General features: G+C 43.0%; 1 protein-coding gene and 1 non-coding gene across 2 annotated transcripts in view; both read right to left on the reverse strand.

Moving 5' to 3' along the window:
* The window catches only part of CPXM2 (carboxypeptidase X, M14 family member 2), a 194,665-nt gene that overhangs the window by 83,640 nt on the left and 95,647 nt on the right, over positions 1 to 15,378 (reverse strand). The window contains exon 5 of the mRNA XM_038758418.1: positions 3,548 to 3,632. Within this exon, the coding sequence (XP_038614346.1) occupies positions 3,548 to 3,632 (85 nt within the window). The remainder of the gene's footprint in view (positions 1 to 3,547; positions 3,633 to 15,378) is intronic.
* On the reverse strand, positions 2,853 to 2,990 carry LOC119938946. Its single transcript, XR_005454629.1, has one exon. It is a non-coding gene; the product is annotated as a small nucleolar RNA SNORA7 (small nucleolar RNA).

The raw sequence follows: 15,378 nt of genomic DNA on the forward strand, positions 1-15,378 counted from the left end.
TTTAAGCAAGTCACTTAACTTCTCTGTGCCTCAGTTACCTCATCTGTAAAATGGGGATTAAGACTGCGAGCCCCCCGTGGGACAACCTGATCACGTTGTAACTTCCCCAGTGCTTAGAACAGTGCTTTGCACATAGTAAGCGCTTAATAAATGCCATTATTATTATTAATAATTCCCCTTCTATAGATGAGGAAACTGAGACACAGGAAGGTTAAGTGATTTGGCCAAGATCCCACAGTAGCCAGGATTAGAACCCACATTCTCTGACAAGGGTCCATGCTCTTTCCACTACGTCATCCTGCTTCTTAATCAATCAACCAATTGTATTTACTGAACGCTTACTATGGGCAGAGCATCGTACTAAGCTCTTGGGAGAGTATAATACAACAAAATTAGCAGATATGTTCCCTGCCCATAACAAGTTTACAGTCCAAAGAGGAAGACAGATGTTAACATGAATAAATAATTTATAATACATGATTAAGAGATATGTACATAGGTGCTGTGGGATTGGGGGTGGGGAGATTATCAAATGTGCAAAAGTCACAGATTGAAGTGTATAGAAGATGCAGGAGGGAGGGTGAGTTAAAGAGGGTTTAATCGGGGAAGGCCTCTTGGAGAAGATGTGACCTTAATAATGCTTTGAAGGTGGAGAGAGTGGTGGTCTGATGTATATGGAGGGGAAAGAAGTTCCCAGCTAAGGTGAAGATGTGGAAAAGGAGTGAGATAGACGAGATCAGGGCAAATTGCATAAACTGGAGCTAAGAGGAGCAGAGTGTGCCAACTGGACTGTAGTTCAACATCAGTGAGGTGAGGTAGGATGGGGCAAGCTGACTGAGTACTTTAGAGCCAATGGTAAGGAGTTTCTGTTTTATGTGAAGGTGCATGGGCAGCCATTGGAGGTTCTCATTAAGTGCTGTGGGACTAAGGACAGGGCAGATACCAAATCACCAAAGGTCACCGATCCAAGTGCAGATCCAAGAGCTCAGGATCAATCACCAAAGGTCACTGATACAAGTGCAGATCCAAGAGCTTAGGATCTCCAGTGTAGTTTCCACCCCCTTCCTGATCCCAAGGAAGCTGAGAAGCTGTGTGTGTTGCTTCCATGGTGCAGGATGATACATCCTCAGTTGTCTTTAGACTTATTGTCAGTCCATAGCACCTGGCTGATTTTCTGTAGTGGTTTAATCACTTGTCTGTCTCCCCCTTCTAGACTGTGAGCCTGTTGTTGGGTAGGGACCATCTCTATATGTTGTCAACTTGTACTTCCCAAGCGCTTAGTACAGTGCTCTGTACACAGTAGGTGCTCAATAAATATGATTGAATGAATGAATGAATGTGGTGGAGCTGGGATTAGAACCCCTGACCTCTGACTCCTAAGCCCAGGCTCTTTCCACTGAGCCACACTGTAGAAGTAGAAGCAGTAGTAATAATAATAAATAGTAATAATAATAATAATCCCAGACTGAGCCCCCTCTTTCCTCTCCCCCTCCCCATCCCCCCACCCTACCTCCTTCCCCTCCCCACAGAACCTGTATATGTTTGCACAGATTACTCTATTTATTTTACTTGTACATATTTACTATTCTATTTTTTTTGTTAATGATGTGCATCTAGCTTTACTTCTATTTATTCTGATGACTTGACACCTGTCCACATGCTTTGTTTTGTTGTCTATCTCCCCCTTCTAGACTGTGAGCCCGTTGTTGGGTAAGGACTGTCTCTATATGTTGCCAACTTGTACTTACCAAGTACTTAGTACAGTGCTCTGCACACAGTATGCGCTCAATAAATACGACTGAATGAATGAATGAATTTGCCTTTCTACTGGGGTCTGGGTGTCCAGGGCACAGTTGCCCGCATGCAGAATTCTTAAATATCAGCTTCTAGGATCTTGGATGATACTCGAAGTCTGTTGAGATGGAAGGATTTACCAGAGATGCATATTCTAAAACATGCATCTAGATCTTTTGTTGCCTCCTCCAGCATGGCTGTAATGAACAAGCTAAGCAGGACCAGGCCCACCACAAATCCCTGTTATACTCCATTGGCAATGGGGAATGGGTTGGAGAGGGGCACCTGACTCGGCCTGCCATGCTGTAATGAAGCAGTTTCAGAACCTTGATGAACCCTTCAGGGCAGCTAAATTTGCTTAGTAATTTCCAGAGCTCTGCTGTGGTTATTGCATCAAATGCTTTGGTAAGATTAAGTTCTATCAAAACTGTGTAGGGGGTCTTGGTGCTGTTCCCTGTACTTCTATATCTGACACGTAGCAAAGATCGTACCTTGGGGTGTTTAAAGGCAGAAGGGAAGGGCTGTGGGCATAGGAGTTCGGGAGGAAGGAATGGAAGAACAGAGACGCTTTAGCAGAATGGAGAGCAGGATGAAGTGAATTTATAGTGCCCAGAAGATGGCCTGGTGAAGTCACCTTAATTATCATTATTATTATATTTGTTAAATGCTCACTAGACTGTAAGCTCTCTGTGGGTAGGGAATGTGCCTGTGTATTATTTTATTGTCCTTTTCTAAGTGCTTAGTACAGTGTTTTGCACACAGTAAGCACTCAATATGACTGAAGGAATGACTGAATGAATGAATATGTATCAAGCACTGTTCTAAGCACTGGGGTCTTGTCATGCCATCGAGTCATTTTCAACCCACAGCAACACCACGGACACATCTCTACCAGAACACCCCACTCTCCATTTGTAATCGTTCTGGTGGTGTATCCATAGACTTTTCTTGGTAAAAATATGGGAGTGGTTTACCATTGCTGACTTCCACGCAGGAAGCTCAAGTCTCTGCCCTCGACTCTCTCCCATGCTGCTACTGCCCAGCATGGGAGAGTTTTGACTTGTAGCAGATTGCCTTCCACTTGCTAGCCACTGCCCAAGCTAGGAATGGAATGGGTAGGCCTCTGCTTGACTCTCCCACCCATAGCAGAGGCCGGAAGAGTACTGGAAACTCTCCAGGTGCAATCCTGAGAGGCCAAGCACTGGGGTAGATACAAGTTAATCAGGTTAGACACAGTCCCTGTTCACTTGGGCTCAAAGTCTAAGTAGGAAGGGGAACAGGAATATAATCCCCAGTTTGCAATTGAGGTAACTGAGGCAGAGTGAAGTTAAGTGACTTGCCTAAGGTCACACAGCAAGCAACTGGAAGAACTGAGAATAGGACACAGGTCCTCTGACTCCAGGTCCCTGCTCTTTTCACTAGGCCATGCTGCTTAACTAATATTTCATACTGTTGCTAGGCCCACACTCTGGCATGGCCATGAGTTTAATTTAGTATGAATTAAAGTAGAATCATGTTACTTGAAAGCTGTAGAACATTTAGACTGCATATGTATATCAGAAATATAAATGGCTAGTGCTCAGACAATCACAGTAACAAATTAAACAGTAAAGACTGAAATCTGATATTGTTTTGTATACTAATTTGGTCTTAGAGGTCATGAATAAACAGAGGAATCCCTTAATTTGATACTCAATAAATCTGGGAACCCAACACCCTTTAAGTGGCACAAGAGCATAGGTGTGATACTCACCACATCTCCAGATCCACTCTTGACAGTGATCCATGTGTGACTATCATTGCTCACCATGACTTTGTAGGATGTCACCCAGTCGCTCCTAAGAAGAAAAGGAATGTTATCTATAGTTTAAAAGCCAGTGCATATAAATGATTTAATGGCTATTTCTTGGGGAGCAAGATGGCAAAATCAATTCAGCCCTTGAAATACATAATGGAATCAAAAGGACTAAAACTATCAGGAAGCATGGTGGCCTAGTGAAAAGAGCATGGGCCTGAGAGTCACAGGACATGGGTTCTAATCCTGTCTCTGCCACTTGTTTGCTGTGTGTCCTTGGAACATCACTTAACTCCTCTGTGTCTCAGTTTCCTCATCAGTAAAATGGGGACAAAATCCTACTCCCTCTACTTAGACTGTGAATTGCATGTGGGACCCAGACTGTGTCCATTCTGGACATCTTGTATCTACCCCAGCCCATAGTACAGTGCTTCAAGTCCCTATTTGGGTGTGATGTGTTTTGTAATATAAATTTATGACTGCTCTTTCTACCCACTCAAAATCATACTGAAGGTATATAAACCCATGGTAATTTTTCTTGAAGAGCAACATGGCATAGTGGTAGAGCACAGGCCTAGAAGTCAGAGGTCATGTGTTCTTATCTTATCTGCTGTGCGACCGCGGGCAAATCACTTATCTCCTCTATGCCTCAGTTACCTCATCTGTAAAATGGGGATTGAGATTGTGAGCCTCACATGGGGTAGGGACCGTGCCCAACCCAATTTGCTTGTATCCATCCCAGCACTTGGTACTGTGCCTGGCACACACTAAGTACTTAACAAATATCATCATAATAATAACTATTATTATTATTATTATTATTATAGCAGGTGCTTAACACATAGCATTATTATTATCATCATTATTATTATTATCATCTGGAAGGTCTTTAGAATCAGCAGAACGTTCCACCTCAAATTCACAAGTATCTGTAATTTCTTCCACCCGGTAAAGCCAACTTGAAACAGAAGCATTGGCTTGGCAGATACTTTCCAATTCAGAAAAGTTTCTCCGAGTGGCACAATCTATAATTACATTAACTGGTGTGAAAAAAGTGGAATAAGGAGCTACATTCAATGAGGAAAGATGAATAATCCTTGGATTTTGAAAAAGCTATCCTCGTTCCTTAATGTCCCACCAAACTCCATCAAGTGCATTGGTGAAGACTCCGGGGAGCAATGCAGGGAAATAACAGAATGAGCAGAAGCCTGGTGTGAGGAAAAGGTGATGGGAGTGAAGGGGCAGTGGAAAGGCTGGATCCCTTTCTGGAGCCACTCCTTCCCTCCTATTTCAGAGCCCAACAAGGATGTGATCACAGACTGGGAAGGGGTTCTACTCTCTACTTCCCAGGCTCCTGTCCCAAATGCCCATTTACTCCTAAATGAAAACATCAGTAACAGACATAAAATTTACTCCTTATTAGTCATATGAAATTCACAAAAAAAATCAATACATGTTTTGATAGAGTTTAAAGAAAACAGATATGAGACAAATCAATTGTTAGTACTGATTGAGTGCCTACTGGGTGTGCAGATTTTCTGATATACTTGACGTTCAGTCTGACTATAAAAGTGAAGAATGGGACCAGTTAAGAAACATTTTGAGAATGTGAGAGCCAAGTCCTCAACCCCAAGAATCATATTCATGCTTCCTACAGTGACTACTGACCAGTTATTTTATGTAAAGGGAACAGATGATTTTATGCACTTACACAATAACTAGTCATTAATATTACATATTACATGTGAAGGTTGTATGTTTTATGTCATTTGTTATTTTTCTTATGGTGGAATTGCATAGAGAAATTTTAAAGGATGTTTTTTAATGATATTTGTTAAGTGCTTACTATGTGCCAGGCACTGTGCAACACACTCCCAAGAAGCCCTACCTATATTAATCAACAGTATTTACTGAGTGTTTACTGTGTGCAGAGTACTGTACTACGTGACTGGAGAGTATAATGCAACAGAGTTGATAGACATGATCCCTGACCACAATGAGCTCAGAGTATCTATGACCAAGTTGGTAAGTGAAACTGGGAAATAATGACAGAATCAAAACCATCTACTCAGAGGTAGAAAACCTGAGGACAGCAGTAAACAACTGATTGAGCCTCAGAATGGGGGGCTTGAAAGTAATAATAATTGCAGTATTTGTTAAGCACTTACTAAGTGCCCAGCACTGTCCTAAACACCGGTGCAGAGACAAGATAATCAGAATAAATTCAGTCCCTGTCCCACACGGGGCTAACCGAGTAAGAGGGGAGAAAGAACAGGTATTTAATCCCCATTTTAAAGAGGAGGAACCTGAGGCATTGAGGTCAGAGAGCAAATCAGGGTAGAGATGGAGTTAAAACAAGTCTCTTGTCTCCCAGTCCTAAACTCTTTCCTCAAGGCCATGCTGCTTCTCTGCATGGCCCTGAGGGCCACCCACTGCATAAGTAGCCCCGGGAGCTTCCCCCCGCCACCTCGCTCAGCGACGCCCTTCCAGGAGGGGACCGGCAGCCCCGGGATGGAAACCCGGACCCCGAATTAATCACCGCCCCCCTCAGAGCTGGGGGGTTGGCTTATGAGGGAAGCTGCGTGGCTTCGGGACAACAGCCCGGGCTTAGGAGTTGGAGGACATGGGTTCTAATCCTGCCTCTGCTGGGTGACCTTGGGCTACCCACTTCACCTCTCTGGGCCCCGGTGACCTCACCTGTCAAGTGGGGATTGAGGCCGTGAGCCCCACAGGTCCTCCTCCCCATTGCCTCCGCCCTACCTCCTTCCTCTCCCCACAGCACCTGTATAGATATTTGTACAGATTTATTACTCTATTTTATTAGTACATATTTACTATTCTATTTATATTATTTCGTTAAAATGTTTTATTTTGTTGTCTGTCTCCCCCTCCTAGACTGTGAGCCCGTTGTTGGGTAGGGCCTGTCTCTATATGTTGCCAACTTGTACTTCCCAAGTGCTTAGTACAGTGCTCTGCACACAGTAAGGGCTCAATAAATACGACTGAATGAATGAAAAGTACAGTGCTCTGCACAAAGTGAGCACTCAATAAATACGATTGAATGAATGAATGAAATGACAACCTGACGACCTTGTATCTACCCCACTCTACCTCCTTCCCCTCCCCACAGCACCTATATGTTTGTACAGATTTATTACTCTATTTTACTTGTACATATTTACTATTCTATTTATTTTATTTTGTTAATATGTTTTATTTTGTCTGTCTCCCCCTTCTAGATTGTGAGCCCACTGTTGGGTAGGGACCGTCTCTCTATGTTGCCAACTTGTACTTCCCAAGTGCTTAGTACAGTGCTCTGCACCCAATAAGCACTCAATAAATATGACTGAATGAATGAATGAATGAAGGGAGAGGACTTGTGAACGTGCCCCCAAATCATGGCATAATTGACAAGCATTTGGGGCCAACTAAGTACTCAAGACCTTCCATAGCAATATACATAGCTTTGATCCCCTAATTCCTTAAGTCCTACTCATGTGCACATCCTCTCTTCCTCTGTCTACTTGTAATTTATTTTAATATCTGTGTCTCCTGCTAGATTGTATGCTGTTAAAGCATAGGGATCTTGTTTACTAACTACATTGTACTCGTCCATATGCTCAGTATTCAATAAATACATCTTATTTATTGAGCACTTATTTTGTGCTGAGCCCTGTATTAAGAGCTTGGGAGAGTACAATATAACAATATGACCTATTCCTTGCCCGTAACAAGCGTACACTTAATAAGTAATACTGATTGGTTTTGAAATTATCAAAATGCTGTAAAGGGAAAAGGGGGGTTTGTCTTCTGGTTTCCAGAGTTCTCTGTCATAGCCATTCACAAGCAGTGATGCAGTGAACCTGATCGACATGCAAAAGACTGCAAAACTGTCAGTCAGTCAATCGTATTCATTGGGCAGAGTACTGAACTAAGTGTTTGGGGGAGTATGATATAATAGACACACTTCCTGCCCACAACAAGCTTTACAGTCTAGAAGGGGAGATAGACATTAATATAAATAAATTGATTACAGATATATATTTAATTGTTATGGGGCTGGAAGGCTGCCTGGCACAGAGCACATGCTTAACAAATACCAAAATTATTATTATTATTATCTTGTACCTTCCTCAGCACTTAGAACATGCCTGACATGTAGCAAGTGCTTAACAAAAACACAACTATTAACAAGAGTGGAAAGGACAGAATGAAAGTCAATTCAATCAAAACACCATTTCAGCACAACAATCTCAAGAATAAAGCAATAGTTACATCACAACTGGGTATTGTTCAGGCACTTTCCTGCTCCAAGGCCTTCTTAGATCTAAGCTGTCACAACCTTCTCAAATGCTACCAAAGGTTGAACAAGTTAGATTTTTTCTGCCCTGGTTGAAATAGACAGGACTTCTCCTTGGTGAGAGAAGGTGCGGAGGGAAAGGGGAGGTTCTTAACTTGTGTTAAGAAATTTAAAATGTAAAGTGGTTGGCCTTTGCAATGCCATAATTCTAGCAGTTAATTGTCCTCATCATGTAGTAAACCTCCTTGTTGAACATGGTGAATATGGATTTTGGCAAGTATGTGTGCATAAGACATGCACATATACACACACACATGCACAGATTGTATGTGTAAGTGTGTGAAAAACCTAGACTATAAGCTCCTTGTGGGCAGGGATTGGGTCTACCAACTCTTACTGTATTGTACTCTCTGAAGTGCTTCGTATAGTGCTCATCACACAGAAGGAGCTCAATAAATATCATTGATTAATTGATAATATAAATGGTCATACCTTATAAACCTTTTTTTGGAAGGGCCCCATTTTTAATTAAAAGTTCAAGTAAATGCCTCAATTCAAGTTGTAAAAAAGCTTTCCTGGAAATTTATTTCAGGTACTTTAGGAAATTACAAATTAGCATTCAGCAAAAGAGAAAGACATTCAGAAAGTAATTTCAAATCACTTTGGAAATAACTGAAAATCCATTGCAAAGCATCTTATCTGAAACATTATTTTGTCAAGTGCCTTCATATCTAAAATGAACACACTGGGTGGCCATTGGAATCTGTAAATACTTTCCCTGAGGTTTTTTTTTCCCCTCAATCTTTCATTTCAGGGTTAGAATCATCATGAAAACACCTGACTAAATTGGAGTTTCTTTCCTTCTAGTTATTCTAAATGATGAAATGTTCAAGACCTCTGGCACATGTGCTTCTTGAGGAGGCTGGCTAGTAGAAGTCTCTTATTTTATGTAAATATTCTAGAAGAGAAAAACAAGCCTGTCTCAATGGAGTCAGTATTATACCAGAATTCGCCATGTGAAGCTTGAGATTAATTTCATTTTAGCTTTGAGAAAGCTAAAAGTAGCATGATTTGAGAAAATTACTTACTCATCGAGAAAACTGGGTTCACTCTTTTTCAAATGACTGGGGGTGTTTATTACAATAGGAAATAAAAACAATTAAATCAAACTTCCAAACACAAATCAAACTTAACAATAGTGAAATTGTAGTTGGTAGCAATATATCAAATGTGATTTTCAGTTTCAATCTCTCTGCTAGTAAACGATGATGATTTCCCTATCAACAGGCAGAAATCACTTTTCCCTCAGAATGATACCCAATTCCGTCCTCTCTCACTGCTGCCTATTCTCTCCTGTCTTAACTCTGGCCTCTCCCAGTACAGTGTGAAAGTGGAGCATTCTGACAAAATTTATGCCTTTCTATAATAGGCATTTATTGTGATATTTTTGAAGGAGGAATTATAAGATATTTGCTATGCACAGAAGCATTAATACATTTTGTTCAGGAAAATAAAAATAGACTCAAGTGGACTCTGATTTAAAGAGATGAATTTAACTGGTAGAAGCTGATAGCCAAAAAGCTTAGATGTAAAAATTGTAAAAATATATGCCCTAATATTAGAAGAGATGAGAGACACAATGTATTATGCTACAATCAGTGTTTACACTGGAATTCTTTTACACTGGAAATTCTGTAACATCTTTTGTAGCAAAACAAAATCTAACATCTTGGTTAAAATTTCCTTGGCCCTAAATTGTTGCAAAAGTCAAATTAACAATTATAACCATAAATGCCAATTTGTGGGGCTGAAAGTAAGAAATATCACCCTTTACTATGGGATATTCCCCAGGCCTCCCAATTCAGATTCTATCCCAATAATACATTTCAGATTATCGAAGTGAAACAACTGCTCACCCTAAATTTGAATAACAACGGTTCATATTTAACCATTATCTCTTAAATTTAGCTACAGGGAACACCAGTCAAATTCTCATTGCCCCATCACTGTAGACAGTACCACCACATCCGACTTAAAGCACATTACTTTGGTGTTTCCTTCAACTCAACTCTCTCATTCAATGCACATATTCATTCTGCTACTAAATCTGTCATTTCAACCTTCCCATCCCTAAAATCCACCCTTTCCTCTACACCCAAACTGCTACCACATTAATTCAAGCACTTATCTTATCCCACTTTGATTAGTGCATCAGCCTCCTTGCTGGCCTCCCTGCCTCCTGTCTCTCCCCACTCCAGTCCATACTTTCCTCTACCGCCTGGATCATTTTTTTTTTTTACAAAACTGTTGAGTCCATGTTGCCCCACTCCTCAAGAAACTCCAGTGGTTGTCTATCTACCTCCACATCAAATGGAAACTCCTTACCAATGGCTTTAAAGCACTGAATCACCTTTACCACTCCTAAATTTCTCCTCTGGTTTCCTACTACAATCCAGCCCACACACTTGCATTGCCAATCTACTCACTCTACCTTGATCTCATCTATCTCGCCATCAACCCCTCACCTAGGTCCTGCCTCTGGCCTGGCATACCCTCCGTCTTCAAATCTGACAGATGATCACTCTCCCCATCTTCAAAGACTTAGTAAAAGCAAATCTCCTCCAATAGGCCCTCCCCAACTAAGTCCTCACTTCCTCTTCTCCACTCCAATGTTACCCTTGCACTTGGATTTGCACTATTAACTGCTCCCTTGGTCCCACAGCATTCATGTACATATCCACAATTTAATTTACTTATATTAATATCTGTCTCCCCATCTAGACTGTAAGCTTGTTATGGGCAGGGAACATGTCTACCAACTCTGTTATACCATACTCTCCTAAGTGCTTAGTACAGTGCTTTGAAAACCAGTAAGCACTCAATAAATAGGACTGAAGTGTTTATAGTCTAGAGGAGGTCCTTCTAGGTGCCTCCTTCCACCATTCCCTTGAGGGTCTGGGGACTCAGCTCTCCACACTACCCTCCTCCCCACCACCCCTCCAGCTGAGCCCCTAACTCTTAGAATAACCAAGATCACAGAAAAGCAAAGTCTCTTCATTCACTGAACATGCAGTGGTGACACTATGGATCTAAGATAATGTTTTTAAGGAGTTTACTTCAAGATAAAGTCTGCTTTACAAGTTTGGCAATTAGTACTTGAATGAATCAACCCTATTTTCCCAAAACCTTCCTTCTCCTTTCCTTAGGGAGAATGCATCCAGGAAAAGAGCCCATTCTTTATTAATCCCTCAAGCACACACACACACACACACACACACACACACACACACACACACACACACACGGAAAAGAAAGAGTGAATGAATAAAACTGCCCTAGAGGTAGAAATACTTCCTGTCTCTGATCCCTTGTCTCTACTTTTACTTAGCACAGCAGGCAAGTGGTGGACCAGGTATTAGAATGCAGGTCCTTTGATTCCCAGGTCCATGCTCTTTCCACTAAGCACCTGACAGGTTCACCTAAATTTCCGAAGAATAAGATGGTTACAAGCAATCAATTGAGGAGCCACTCTAGATTGGTCTATCTTTCCTGATTATTCCTCTTTTTTCTAAATTCCCAGCTCTTCTAAACAGTACCTCTGGCCTCAGAATCAAAATCTTAACAGTATTAGCAATAATATGCAAGTGTTATAAAAGCTGGCATTCAAACCTAACAGCAAAGACAATTATACATTCATACCCAACAGCAAGATGCATGTATTTATGGTTGTTACAGAAATGCTAACCAAAGGAGTGAAAGTCATTATGTTCTTTACTAAACATAGATTTAACTATCATGAAATACTTCAAAATTCATTACATTTGAGCATGTTATTTTCTATTCAAATCAATCAGTCAACTGAATTGATTAACTGTGGGCAAAACATTTTATTAAGCATTTGAGAAAATGCAATATAAGAGTTGGTAGACACGCTCCCTTCCCATAAAAAGCTTGAAGTCTACAAAGAGAGACAGACACGGAAATGAATTGCAGATAGGGGAAATGGCAGAGTGTGGAGAGTGGGGTGACTATCAAGGACTTAAAGGGTACAGATCAGAATGCACAGGCAATGCAGAGGGAAAGGCAGGCAGGAAAAATGAGGGCTCAGTCAGGAAACATCTCTTGGAGGAGATGTAATTTTATGGGGGAGTGTGGAAGTCTGTCAGATTTGAAGGAAGAGGGAGTTCCAGGCCAGAGACAGGACACGGGAGAGGGGTCAGCAGTAAGATAGATGGAGTGGAGGTACAGAGAGTAGGTGGGTATTGGGGAGTGGAGCTGAGGGTTGGGAAATCAACAAGGTAGGATTAGAGGGGGAGAGCTGATTGAGTGCCTTAAAACTCATGGAAAGGAGATTTTGTTGGATGCAAAGGTGGATGGGCAACCACTGCACATTCCTCAGTGGGATATGTGAATTGAACTGTTTTTTAGAAAAATTATGGACTGGAGAAGGGAGAGATGACATGCAGGGAGGTCAGTGAGGAGGCTGATGCGTAGTTGAGGCAGGGTGTGACGTATTTGAATGAGTGTAATAGCAGTCTGGATGGAGAGAAATGGTCAGATGCTAGAGATATGAAGGTAGAACTAATGGGATTTGGTGACAGATTGACTGTGTGGGTCGAACACAAGATAAGTCAAGGATAATGCCATGGTTATGGACTTGTGAGACAGAGAGGATGATGGTGTTGCCTACAGTAATGGGAAAGCCCAGAGTGTACAGGGGACACAAAGTAAGGGTAGGAAAATGAGGAGTTTTGTTTTGGACTCCCCCAGCCTCCCCCATCTCTTACCCCTGTTAACCAGGCCACAGACTTCAATGAGAAAATTGGCATTATCAGGTGTGAGCTCCCTAAAATTAATTCATTCAATTGTATTTATTGAGTGTTTACTGTGTGCAGAGAACTGTACTGTTTGGGAAGTACAAGTCGGCAACAATCTCCCCTGACCCTCCACAGTTCTTCCCCCCGCCCATTCTTCAAATATCCCATTTTTTCCAGCAGTAACTCTAGAGGAGATCTCAAAATCCACACATTCCACCTGCATATCTGACTCAATTCCTTCATATCTTATCAAAACACTTGCCCCCTCCCTTCTTCCCTCCCTAACTGCCATCTTCACCTGTTCCCTCTCCAATGGCTTCTTCTCCACTGCTTTTCAACATGTCTATGTTTCCCCTATCCTAAAAAACCCTCCTTTGACCCCATGGCTCCCCCCAATTATAGCCCCATCTCCCCCTTACTAAACCTTTCCTTTCAAAACCCCTTGAGCAAATTGTCCATATTGAATATCTCAAATTCCTCTCCTCCAGTTCTCTCTTTGACCCCGTACAATCTTATCTCCTTCTTGCCAAATCCAATGGCCTCTACTCTATCTTAATCCTCCTTGACCTCTCAGCTTACTTCGACATGGTCAACAACCTCCTTCTCCTAGAAACATTACCCAAACTCAGCTTCACTGACACTGCCCTCTCTTGGTTCTCCTCCTATCTCTCTGGCCACTCATTCTCAGTCTTTTTCTCAGATTCCTCCTCTACCTCTCAGCCCCTAACTGTAGATGTCCCTCAAGGTTCAGTTCTGGGGCCCTTTTTATTCTCTATCTACACCTAATGCCTTGGAGAACTTATTCACTGCCATGGGTTCAATTACCACCTCTATACGGATCATAACCAAATCTACAGCTCGAGAGATATTCTTTCTCCTCTCAGCAGACTCGACTTTCCTCCTGCCTTCAAGATATCTCATTCATTCATTCATTCATTCAATTGTATTTATTGAGTGCTTACTGTGTGCAGAGCACTGTACTAAGCACTTAAACTCCTCACTCTCGGCTTCAAGGCTCTCCATCACCTCACCCCCTCCTACCTCACCTCCCTTCTCTCCTTCTACAGCCCAGCCTGCACCCTCCGCTCCTCTGCCGCTAACCTCCTCACTGTGCCTCATCCCAAACCAAACCCTCCCCACCCCTCGCACCCTTCCCCCTCCCTCCCCTCCCTCGAAGCTGCTGCCAAGTGTGGCCTCTGGAACCCCCACTTCATTTTAAGTAAGATCCCTTTCATCCTGGACCTATTCCTTTCCAGCTCTCTACTCCTCCTCGCCCTAACTGAAACATGGCTGTCTCCAGACGACACGGTCTATTCTGCTGCTCTCTCCAGTGGAGGCCTCTTCTTCACCCACTCCCCCAGACTCAACGGAAAAGGAGGAGGTGTCGGTTTCCTTCTCGCCCCCCAATGTCGCTTTCGCACTATCCCTCCTCCCCCTTCCCTTTCCTTCCCTTCTTTTGACGCCCACATTATTAGCCTCTACCACCCAATCCAGATTCTTGTAGCCGTCATCTACCACCCTCCCAGCCCCACCTCCAACTTCTTTAACGACTTTGACCCCTTCCTCACCTTCCTTCTCTCCTTCTTCATGCCCACTCTGATCCTCGGAGACTTCAACATCCACATGGATATCCCTGATGACTCCTCTGCCGCCTGCCTTATATCTCTCCTCAACGCTGCCAACCTCTTGCTCCACCCCACCTCACCAACTCACCAACATGGTCATACCCTCGACCTATCATCTCCTATCGCTGCACTCTGTCCACCCTCACCAACTCTGAAATCCCTCTCTCTGATCATAATCTTCTCACCTGCCTCCTCACTCATACTCCTTTCCCCTGTAAATCCATATTACTCCCTCACAGAGATCTCCGCTCTCTTGACCCCATCCATCTTTCTGAGCGCCTCACACCCCACCTCGCCGCCCTCTCCTCCCTACCCAGTCTTGATGATCAGATTACTGCTCTCAACTCTACTCTTTCTACTCAGCTAGACTCACTCGCTCCCCTTTCCCTTCGCCGCTTTCGTAACACTAACCCACAGCCCTGGATCACTGCCACTGTCCGCCTCCTTTGCTCTTATGCTCGAGCTGCCGAACGCTGCTGGCGAACGTCTAAACACCATGCCAACCCCGTTTACTTCAAATTCATCCTTTCCTGCCTTAACTCAGCCCTCTCCTCTGCCAGAAAAAACTATTTCTCCTCCCTAATTGACACCCATGCCCACCACCCCCACCAGCTCTTCCGTATATTCAACTCCCTTCTCAGGCCCACGGTTCCTCCCCCTCCTCCTTCCCTCACCCCCAACAATCTGGCCTACTACTTCATTAACAAAATTAAATCCATCAGGTCCAATCTCCCCAGTGTCACTTCCCCCCGTTCTCCAACCCCCCAGCTCTCAACACTCTCTGCTACTCTCCCATCCTTCCAAGCAGTATCCTCAGAGGAGCTCTCCTCCCTCAAGTGCTACTCTGGCCACCTGTGCTTCAGACCCCATTCCCTCTCATCTCATGAAATCTCTCGCTCCATCCCTTCTCCCCTCCTTAACTTCCATCTTCAACCGCTCACTCACCACTGGTTCCTTCCCCTCTGCCTTCAAACATGCCCATGTCTCTCCCATCCTAAAAAAACCCTCTCTTGACCCTACCTCACCTTCTAGTTATCGCCCCATATC

The sequence above is a fragment of the Tachyglossus aculeatus genome, chromosome 16 (genome assembly GCF_015852505.1).
Source record: "Tachyglossus aculeatus isolate mTacAcu1 chromosome 16, mTacAcu1.pri, whole genome shotgun sequence".
NCBI lineage: Eukaryota > Metazoa > Chordata > Mammalia > Monotremata > Tachyglossidae > Tachyglossus > Tachyglossus aculeatus.